The sequence below is a fragment of the Battus philenor genome, unplaced genomic scaffold (genome assembly GCF_028537555.1).
Source record: "Battus philenor isolate CCGP_79_NKW_IND1 unplaced genomic scaffold, ilBatPhil1.0.hap1 SCAF_17, whole genome shotgun sequence".
NCBI classification, from domain to species: Eukaryota; Metazoa; Arthropoda; class Insecta; order Lepidoptera; family Papilionidae; genus Battus; species Battus philenor.
In genome coordinates, this window is record NW_027181679.1 from 4,705,109 (window position 1) to 4,716,653 (window position 11,545).

At 33.0% G+C, this 11,545-nt stretch overlaps 2 protein-coding genes across 2 annotated transcripts; both read right to left on the minus strand.

Annotated features, from left to right (window-relative positions):
- Positions 1-810: 810 nt before the first annotated feature.
- On the minus strand, positions 811-1,620 carry LOC137920028 (protein let-653-like). The gene has a single exon (XM_068763260.1). It carries the CDS (start codon positions 1,618-1,620, stop codon positions 811-813), a length of 810 nt encoding a protein of 269 aa, XP_068619361.1.
- A 4,100-nt stretch (positions 1,621-5,720) lies between these two features.
- mRpL40 (mitochondrial ribosomal protein L40) lies at positions 5,721-10,670 on the minus strand. Its single transcript, XM_068763143.1, has 5 exons — positions 10,538-10,670; positions 10,373-10,462; positions 10,109-10,279; positions 8,355-8,553; positions 5,721-5,869 (listed from the first exon to the last, which is right to left on the minus strand). Exons 1-5 carry the CDS (start codon positions 10,570-10,572, stop codon positions 5,753-5,755), a joined length of 612 nt encoding a protein of 203 aa, XP_068619244.1. The 5' UTR covers positions 10,573-10,670; the 3' UTR covers positions 5,721-5,752.
- Between the last annotated feature and the right edge of the window lie 875 nt (positions 10,671-11,545).

An 11,545-nucleotide genomic window follows, 5' to 3' on the forward strand; every position in this document is an offset into this window, starting at 1 on the left:
CCTTTGGTGAGTTTAATCAGCAACACCTCCGAAGAAAGTTTTTTTTTTATATTGGAGTGTCCCTTTTATTAATACTCTATTCTTTAGATTTTTCCCCATTTACTATTTAAAATAAAAGCTTCGGAAAACATTTTCAAACTGCTTCTTTTCCGTCTCAATTGTTTCTTCATTAGTGAAGTGAAGTGTCAACATTAAAACACCTTCACGGAATTTTACAGCTATTTCAGCTCCCTTTCTCCTCGTTTCAGTCCAAAAACGCCGATATCTATCTAAGGGTGAAACTACCATAATCACCCCGATTGGCAGGCGCATTGACGATCGCAACGTGGTATTATGGTACGCAAAGGAAGCAGCTGCCCATCCTTTGGAATCGTGTTTGTGAGCAATGGCAATCCCATATAACTAATCCGCTAAGTGTGAATTAATTAAGATTGTGTCCCAAGAATCGAACCCGCGACCTACACAGTACTATACCGCTGGACTACCATCGCTACAACTTTTCTCAGATCTGTACTAATAGAGAGATCAGATATTGACTTGACTTGATCAGTCCAGTGGGTAGGTGACCGTTTACGTAGCTTTTTACCCCGTTCACTATCCCTACTACTATCCGTAAAAAAAAGTAATCTGGTTCTCTGCCGGCGACGTGACTAAATAAGACTGTGATAACATATAGTAGAGAACCTAGTTTTTATTGCAAAATAAATATCATTTTGACAGGTTAAACACAAGTATGACAGCAGAGGACACAAGTGAAATAAAATATTTTAGATTAATAAAATTAATATTGTATTTATTTACTGTATTTTTTTAATAAAATGGATCGCCTGTACTCGAGTCAGCTGAATCGGCCATTTTAGTTGTGGATTTAGTTGTACCTAGAGTTGACGGAGAAAATGTAGAAACAATACTAATTGTACTCGAACTAAGTAATTTGGTTGTGTCTGTTAAAGTTATTATTGTAATTGGCAATTCTGTAGAAATTGATACTGTCGTAGTTGAAGTCATCTCAGCTAAAGTGCTTGCTGTTTTAGGAGTGTTTTCGAGCGTTTCCGTCAACAGCTTCTTTTCATTTTTCGTGGAGGCCAAGGTAACTAAGATAGTCGAAGGAGCTAATGTCGTAGGTACTGTATGTTTTACGGTGCTTTTATGTATGTTAATATCTACTGTGCTTTCAGAAGAAACATATTTTTTTTGCTTGTTTTCAACTTCAGTTGTTTCATGTTTCACATCGTTTTCTTTTGTGGTGGCTTTATTATCATTATTTGGTCTATATTCATTAGTTTTCATATTTTTTTCAGTAAAATTAAACTTAACTAACGGAGTCGTATTAACTACTTTGAACAATGTTGTTTGTGTTGATTTTGTGGAAGTTTTATCCGTTTTAATACTTTTATAGTTATTTTTGGTGTAGTTAACCTTTGCGGGTGTTTTAGAGCTTCTTATATGGTTGGTTAAATGTTTTAATTTTATTTTATAAGGTGTTGTTACGTCTGCAGCAGGATATGCACGCATTTCTATTACTTTCTTGATGACGCTAAGCGGTACCCAATGACCAGGTAAACCTGCCTCAATAGGGTTGTTTACATAAACAACTTCGTCTCCCGAATGTTCTGACATCATTAAGCATTTTAATAAATTAATGCAAAATATTATCTGTACTGTAATTATAAATATTCGCACTGAAAAATGTACATTATGAGATTTAACAAGTAATATCAGCGTTATTATTTCAGCTGTAAGACGTCCACTGGTGGATATTGACTTCTCCAATAGATTTTCAATAAGACCGGTTAAAATCGGCATAGAACCTGCATTTTCCGTCGATCTAACGAATTTATCCTAGTGGGTGGACGTCCCACGCTGTATAAGTATAATCAAATTAAACCAATGTACCCCAATACTCACTTTCAAGACTATCGGACAATCCAATATCATTTTTATATCTTCCGCACAGATATTTAATTAATTTCTTAACCAATAGGCTACATTGATGTAAAATAATAACAAAATGAAACTCGGGTAAGGTTAAAATTTACGTGAAATTAGTTTTGCGTCTAATCAAGCATGAAAATCAATTTTACCGTCCAATGGCTTCATGATCAAATAAAACAGGAGATGATAAAAGTGAGCACGTGTTGAGATTATAAAATATCCCAATAAATATACGTATTTAGTATCAAATATTTCTTACTATGAATGATCAAATTTCGGAACCTTGCATTAACGTTCACTTGCTTTATGATGCCAGACTTCTTTGTTAAGCTATTATTTTATAAACACGGCTTAAACAATTCGTTATTAAAAAGGTTAGCAAGCTCTGGCTGTACCCACAGTGTGAAAAATAGACAAATCCAACGCCTATATAATGACAGTAGTTAAATATAAAGGTAATTTGTTATCGATCAATCGAATCAGGAATGCGATGATCCGTAGTCATGCAAAAATAACCGACAGAGCCCAACGGATTGGCAAGTTGAAGTAGCTGGAGGGAGATCTCATAACGCGCAAAACAAATGACCGTAGTGGCTTTTGAGATTCTTTTATAAAAAAAACTTTTTATTCAATTTTATTTTGCTTGACAGAATACAGATACGATACCCATAGAGCCGATTTGTTTGTTCTTATGATCCTATTACTCGCCGAGATTCAATTTTGGGACTCTGGGATTATTTATGTCCAAAGTAAAACTCTAGTGAGCAGTTATTCCCCTGGAGTCTGTGTTAAAATTAACTAAACCCCCTCAACCCCGATGTTCCAAAAGTTGTCAACTTGTTCTTTTCAGATAAGACATTGCATATTTATACTATCTTTATCGTTTAGTCGATAAACTAAATGTCTAATAAATGCAGTTTATGTTATATTTAATGAACGCGTTGACATCTAGCAACTCATCTGCTGCGGTATAACACAGTGGTATGCGTAAATATAATATTTTGTCAACGGGCATTAAAAAAACCGAAGTGTCTTAGCCGACAGGTGAGCATAACCCTTTCATGAGAAGCAGGGAAAGAGGAATTTTTTTTTATTATTGTTAAATTCTACGTAGCTGCCTAACTACGTAGGATTAACCAGATTGAAAAAAATATTTAAACGTTATTTTTGTCACAAAAGAGAAGATATGAGAAATCTTTAACAACCAATTTTATTACGTTTTCGACCCCTCCGTCCCTTCCGTGCAAGAGCCGACAATGTAAGGAAGACCTTTATTACCAATATTTTTTCCCATAAAATTTATTATTAAAAGGTATGTAACATCGCTATTTTATACGTGATTGTTGAACAAGGTAAATTTGTTATCGATCGATCGAATCAGGAATGCGATGTTCCGTAGTCATGTAAAAATAACCGACAGAGCCCAACGGATTGGCAAGTTGAAGTGGCTGGAGGTAGATCTCATAACGCGCAAAACAAATGACCGTAGTGGCTTTAAGATTCTGGAGCAAACGCAGCATAGGTTAACAGACGATGCTTCTCCCTTTAGAAATCTATGGAAGAGGCCTAAGTCTAGCAGTAGAGGTACTGCGGCTGAAATGTGATGAAAGGGATTTATTGCATAGAAGTTTAAAAAGTAAGCTCCCTGAAATTCCCTTCCATCACTAGGAACCTTCCAAAACTATATTATATTTAAACGAGAATATACCGAGAAACCTACGATTACTTGGCTAAACCTGGGGTCGTTTATTCCCATGTACACAATCATAAATGTTATAGCGTAAATGATATTAGCTTGGTTGCTTTAAATAGTAATTTTATCATAGTACACAGAAGGTTTGCCGGTTGGCACTATCGAGTTATCGTTATTGTATTCTCCATATATGTGATTTTTTTTGTTTATCCGCTTGCAGTAATTTATCCCTATCTGCACATTGTCTGTAAAAGGATACATTTTGCTTACTATTACACCTTACAATTACCTTCTTATAAAGCTCATTGCTAATTTATCTAAATTATACGAGTATATTACTATGTAATACAAAAATACCTATATAAATAAATAAATAATAGTCTTACCTCTTATGTTACCACAAATTATTGACACTTGCCATTACATCTTAATTCTATTTATGATGTTAGCCAAATCTATTTACACTTTCCTCTACCTTCTCTCGCCTGATCCGGCGGCCCTGGTACTGGCCTAGGTAACGACGTGCGGCTGTTCCTGGATAGTGCTAGTCGTACGTCGTCATCATTTCAGCTCATAGACGCCTACTACAAGGCACAAATTTCCCCTACATATCCATGGGTGAATATACCATAATCGCCACGGTTTGCAGGCGGGTTGGCGATCGCAGTGTAATGTTACAGTACGCGGAGGATGCTGCTGCCTAGCGTCTAGAAACTTGTTTGAGAGCAATGGCAATCCCACATAATTAATACCTAAAGTGCGAATTAACTACGATTGTATCACGACCTACTCAGCCCTCCACAGATCGTACATCGAAGGGGTCATGCAGGCGTACGACCTCTTCGATATAGGACATTAATGATGGTTCTTGCTTTGTGCACAACATTCGCATCTCCAGGTCGCATTTGCGCCGACCATGCCTCGAATGATCCAGGGGCAGGTGCAAAGCCTCTACTAGCTCAGTGGCGCACTTGCTAGCTAGGTTGTCCTTAAGCTCGAACCAGCGCAGATACGACGAGAAGCCTGTCCGGTCAACCTTAGATCTGTAAGGAATTGAACGGGCTTCTGTGCTTTTAAAACGCTCGGAGAAATGCCTTCATGACCGCGACGGTTCTCCACGCGCCCTTTCTGTCAGTTTTATGTTCGTTTCTATAAGATTAGGGCATTACTTAAAAATGTAAACCTACAAATAAACTCTTATAACAACTCACATGGTATTACAGAAATTTATAAGCATATACGTAACGCATTTTTATAACAATATCTCACTTACGCATATTGCCAAAACTTTTAAGTGATGTACAAAACTAATTTACAAGTACCATTAGTTTCGCTTTGGCAACCGATACAACCAAGTTTTAGCTCTCTTTTTGACCCTCGATCAGAATACTAAATAGGAATTGAGGTCCCATCTCGATGGCCCTTGCGTTTCCATAGAATGTTCGCCCAAGCGATCCGAGAGGTCGGCATCGGTCCGTGGCAAGGTTCTCAAAGAACCCTCGAGATAAGTTACTAAAAAACCCAATTATCCTAACACAGAAAACATTGACAGTGTCACAAAATAAACACTGCCATATACTTTATCATCGTCATCGTCATATCAGCTGCAGGATATGCACCAATAAAGTGGTCATAGGAGGAGACCTAAAAATATTTTATTTATTTACTCTTTATTGTACATTAATAAACATAAATCACATGTAATAGACCAAAAACATTAGTACAAAGAACGGTCATATCGAAAAACGCGATTTTTCAAAGAAAACAATTGAAAGGATTCTTTTAGTAAACGAAAAATAGGTCAGATGGTCATCAAGCTTTAGATGTTGAAAAAAGTTTGTACATACACATTACTTATAACAGAAAAATTAACTCAAGCATAGAAAATATAATTTCATAATATTGCAACACATAAAATAAAATGTATCTACATCCTGTAGGTAGCAGAAGTATAAATCTCTACTTGTCATTGTAGTCTACAAAATATTACAATGACATACAGTAAAGCTTTGTTTGAGCTTTTAATATAGGTTTTTTAATATTTTCACCAAAAAATAAAAAACTTTTTAATAACAGTATTTATTTTTACCAATCTATCAATTAAGCTTACTAAATGATACAATATCAATTATCCCACTTCTTGGAGACATCTACATATTCGCCGTCGGGTGTGTCGTAGTTTTTGATGGGCGGCGTTGCAACTGGCCCGCTTACGGAGTACGGGATTAATTGCAAATCGGGCTGTGAACAAAACATAATTATTAAAAAAAATTGTAAAAGATTTTAAAAGTATCGATGTTATTTTACTTGATAGCACCTTATGCTTGGTAATGTACAGCTTATTTGCGGTCTGGTATCAGAAATTACCAATAATGTAATACGTGAAAAGCATTTTTAATATTCAGATTACTAATTCAAAAATAATTATTGTTTATTATCTAATCCAATCTGTACTCCCTAAGTTATTAGAAAGTCTAGTAAAACGTCAACTAAAAACTTATGCGTACAGCTGTTTCGGTCGGAATTTAGTTACCTATTAGGCAAGACAGTCACTGGGCTTAGTTACCTATTAGGCATGGCAGTCACAAGACAAGTCAATGGGCTTAAGTAAGAATTCGTGTACATTGTACACACTAACTGCGTACACGGCTTCTGCAATGAGAAAAAAATCATGTCTATTGTGGACACGACCTACGACATCAGTAAAATTCATAAACACACTACAACGTACACCGTATTTCTTTCGTCAGTGACGTTTTTTAACGTAAAAAAGGGGTTAGAGGACTAGTTCATGTTCTAGTAAAGAGAAATGACAAGCCTGATAACGAGGGAATTATATTGAAACAACACGTACAATGCGACGCGTGCAACTAATTATACATGCTGAACCATTAATATCCAATATTAGAAACATCACAGTTTGAAACAATCGAATTATGCACACAGCAAGGCAGATATCAATTTCAAAACGTGATTTAAATAATATTTAATGCAACCATAGTTATCCCATTGTTGAACGTTCACTCGTCGGTTAAATTTGAACGTTAAAAATGATCTACAATAATTGATAATACGACATTGTATTATTGAACAAATTTGAGGAGAACGATCTGTTATCTGCCAGGTTAGCATATTTTATAACAAAAGACAAAATGCAATTGACAGATTCCGTGGGTTCATTGGCTATTACCTCATTTAAAGTTAAGGCTTCCTGAGTAGCCTCGGTTTATTCCGCTATATACTATAATTCCACAGGGTTGGGAGGTAATCAAGCTATTAAATTACTTAAGCGGACGCTGTGAAGGAACTTTAGCTTGGGCTGTCACTTGATAATACCCGATTAGCATCAAGGGCGCATGAGAAAGCCGAACCTAGCTTAATTCTAGGTACTCACACATCAATTGAGACCTTAGAGATACCATTTAATGTCATTGTTCCCTCGTTATTATATCACATCAAATGTTTGTATACATATATATATATATATATATATATCATCTTCAGACATTCACAGGATAGAACCAACAATTTCCCATTATTGATTAAGAAAATAATTCCAATTTAGGTTTATATGCATTGTCCCTGTTTAAATTCACAATAGCCAAACATGGTCATTGACAGGTGACATAATTTAATTAAGAAAAAGCAAATAAAAGATGTGATTTACAAAACCATAACTCTTACATGAAAATGGAAATGTCACATCATGAAAAAATTCGACAATGGAAATCACAGATGACAGCCTTGTGATGGTTAGATGAGTAAGAGAAACTTGTCAACTAGGACTGGACTTTCTAAGGACAGGAGACGAAGAAAGCTTGACACAGTAAAAGGAAGAGCATGGAGGAGGCTTAAGTCAAAAGACAAGCTGATTATACAAATAACAAAATAAGTGTTTATTTAGTATGTCCCATTAATCAAAATCAAACCTAAATCAAGTAGCAGCGATGCATTGAACATTAAATATAAAAGCCCATATTAGAAATTTAAAAAATTATTACTTTTTTCAAAATTGTTCATATCACTCACTGCTGTTCTTTGTATTACTATTGCTACAACTCTTTATTATTTTAATTTATTAATTCACTTTGACATTCAATTGTAACTCTTCTATATAGAAGAATAAAATAAAAGAATTTTAAATTACCTATATAGGTAAGATAAAATTTCATAAAGTAAAGGACTGATTTCAATAGAAAATAGCACCGTTTGTTCAACCATATAGCCAAAATATTTACTACATCCTAATTCAAATATTTAATAGCAATATATGGCAACATATATTTATATATAGCAACATATTTTTATTTATTTATTGTAATTTTCTGTGGTTAGATCACTACCAGGCCTATTTTTTAATATCTTCAAAATTACTGGATACTTAATTCTAGCAGGTTATGCCTGTAGTTGTTATAAACCATGCTACAATCATCAGTGTCCTTATTAAATATATAATAAATTAAGTGATACATTTAAATGCTCTGCACCAACAACAAATTTATTTTAAGCCACATGCATATAACTAATTAGATATTAGTTTAATAACATTCTACAAATATTAGTTGTGTATGTGTGTATGCGGTAACATAAGCTGAAAATTGTTTTATGATATATGCAACAAATATTTATTTATTCATTTGTGTTTTCACCCGATTTTGACTTGACAAAGTTAATGCCAGTAGACGAAGTGAATTATTAACATTTGTTCGTTTTTATCTATACATACCATAACAGCTTCGTTATACAATTCCTCAGACTCCTCATATAACATGTCCAGTGCACGTCTTTGAGCTGCCATAATCCTATCTATTTGGGCAACATTTGCCATGTACTCTTCACGTTTGTAACAGCTCCACTGTTTTTGTAACAATGACCGTGATTCCACCTCTTCTGCTGTTAATTGAACGGGAGGCCTTTTCCGTTTTCTAAAACAATTCATTGTGTATAAAGCAATACTAAAGTTCCATAAGCATGCTTAAAATTATTATTCTTAACTAAATTGTACTTAAAATATAAGTTGTGTTAGCTAATTCACTGCCTATTTTTAAGAAAATGGTTGAGAACTATTTACTAGATTGTTTAACCGTTAATTCATTTCTTTTTCCTCCACTGTTTCTTTATTCTTTCCGAGGCAAGTGTGATGCAAATCAGTTTGATGTTTTTGTTTATTATCATATTATATTTATAACATGTATTATACCATAATATGTATTACAACTTATTTAGTATATTATATGAATGGATGTTTTGTACATGTTAACTACCCATTTTATATAATTCCACTGTTTCTGTACTATGTTTGTCTGTAAGAGATTTTCTTGAGTGATAAAACTGCCCATTGTACTTTTTTGTTTATAATTATGAAACTATTTAAATGTATCCTAGAGTGTACAATAAGGAATATTAAATTAAATAAAAATATTACTATAGCCAATAACTCCTAGAGGCAAACGATGGCAAAGTAATATTCACACCAAAATTAAAAGAAAAGAAGTTTATATCATTTAAATTTAATAATTAATTTTCATTTATACAATACCCCTCAGGTAGTGGCACTAATGCATATGGATTGCCATTCGACTTTTTGACATTCAATACAGCAATTAATTAATCACAGTATGATTAATAACTTGTAACTCATAATTTGATGTAAATAGTTCTAATTATTTTCATATAATTTTTCAAAAAATGTTTAAAGCTAAATTGTAATTATTTAAAATTTTCATAGATTGGCAATTGACTCATTGGTGTGAACACCACTTGTACACATGGGCCCTATGTAAATAGGGACACTATTGATATTCAATATGTAATTGTTTATGTTGGAGCTATTATACTCTAACTCTACCTCTGGAAATATGAAGTCAAAATAATAAATACTATTGGTTTCTTAGAAACTTCTAAGAAATTCAAATGGCAAGTATAAACAAAATTAAAATCATGGCATCCACACTGCTGACATTGTTCCTTAAAAATATTTCTGGGTTCACTATACATGCATATACCAAGACATGTAAAAATAGCAGTGAAGTAAACTTAACTAAAATTAACTAATCATATCTAAATAGCATATAAAATAGAGAGGATGTTATAAAGTCCTCTATAGCAACTTATTACACCTGAGAGTTTAACATTTTTCTATGACAAATCCCACCTTGAAATCTAACACTCCTTACATATTATTTCTTAAAAATAAAGCAGCAAATAGGATGTGGTACTATACAATTCTCTTTTCAACAAGAGAAAGTTTCTAAATTTAAAGTAACAACTCCCTGCCTTTCTTCAGAATGTATTTTGCAACCAAAGAACCCAAATTTTTCATTGAATTTGCTTACTCTATTGTCATATTTTCAAAATTGTTTCTAACCAAAAAAAATATAACCTCTTTAGTAATAAAGTATATAATTTTCTATTCAAACAAAATCACCAAAGTACTAAGGGTTGAAAACAAAATATTGTATATAATTTCAAAGAGTTTACCCCATCTGATCCACAAGATATAAGGGAACCTCAACTTCATCGATAGGTTTTAGTTGTCTGGCATTCTTCTCCAGTCGTCGTATTTGTTTTTCTATCTTTTTACGACGCCTCTCTTCACGAGCTTTAATAATAGCTGGATCCATTTTCTTTTTTTTCTTCATAGGCTCTGCACTAATAATGACACCGGTTGATGTCGATCAAAAATTTTAAATTAATCTACAATGACTCGTTTTTATATTATCTTAGTGACTTTGATTTACCTACCATAACTGATCGGTTATCCTAAATTGGAAAGTTGTTGCAGTAAAGACATTTCTATTAATAGATATAGCAGACGATGAAGATACTGCCAATCTGTAAAATTATTAATAATTAACAACAGCTCTAGTGTAGGTTATGTTTTCTTTTTTAGCTTTATGAAAATAGTACCTTGAAAATTGTTTTAGTAAAGTTACACCAAGCATACTGGAAACTAAAAATGACTAAAATCTACAGATTTTTCACTTATATTAAATTAATATTAAAGAAATGTTTTTAAAAATATTTGTTACAAAATCTAATATTGACATTATCGTATGACAGTGACAGCCCAGAGCGCACAGAAAATTGCATTCCATTTTAGAAATCTAATTGTTACCACTAATTTAAACTGTGAAAATTCTGAAAATAATGAAAAAGTCAGAGTTATCAAAATAACACACAATCTAAAATAATTACTAACCTAAATAAATTTGCTTAACATCGCGTTACTGAATATTCTATTGTCCACGATTAACTGATGTTTGATTAAATTTAAATTTATCATGTACTAGAGACAAGAAAAAATTAAGAATTGTCTGTAATCCTATGCTTAAAACATTGATAACGCTCAAACAGTTATGTAAGCGGGAAGTTGCTGGAGTAAGGTAGCGTATGAACTATCATTGTGTCGATCTTTACGGCAGACAGCCAGATAATCTATCAGCTAAAACAAAGAAAAAAAAAACACATCTTCAGTGCATAGCAAAGTTTATTAATCCTTTAGTCCTTGATCAAATGAAAAAACCCTGATGAAAATGTATAACAATAGTACAGCTTTATTTATGCGCCGCCGTTTTTGCTTTGGTCGATCCAATTAAATTCTGTCACAATATAAAAATGGATCAAAAATCTCTCGTTGTACCTACAATGGCAACATTTTCATTGGTTAAATCAAACATTTGTTTATCCTATTATATGGTACCAGATTACGATTAAATGTTTAATATCAAAAAAGTAATAAAATTAAACGGGTATATCATAACCTCATTTTTAAAAAATTAACACTTGATGGTTCAATAGATAATTTTCAAATGGAATTAATAAAGTTAAAATCAAATTAATGTCTGAGAAAACATTCTCAAACTTATGTAAAATTCCTAAACACATTGAAAAATTATATGAAGAAAGATCGTGAAT

Coding starts and splice junctions, on each gene's coding strand:
- LOC137920028 (XM_068763260.1), bottom strand. CDS start 1,620: ATGTCAGAACATTCGGGAGACGAAGTTGTTTATGTAAACAACCCTATT.
- mRpL40 (XM_068763143.1), bottom strand. CDS start 10,572: ATGCTTGGTGTAACTTTACTAAAACAATTTTCAAG. Junction 10,463..10,537: donor TTACTAAAACAATTTTCAAG/GTACTATTTTCA, acceptor ATAATTTTACAG/ATTGGCAGTATCTTCATCGT. Junction 8,554..10,108: donor TATCTTGTGGATCAGATGGG/GTAAACTCTTTG, acceptor GAATTGTTTTAG/AAAACGGAAAAGGCCTCCCG.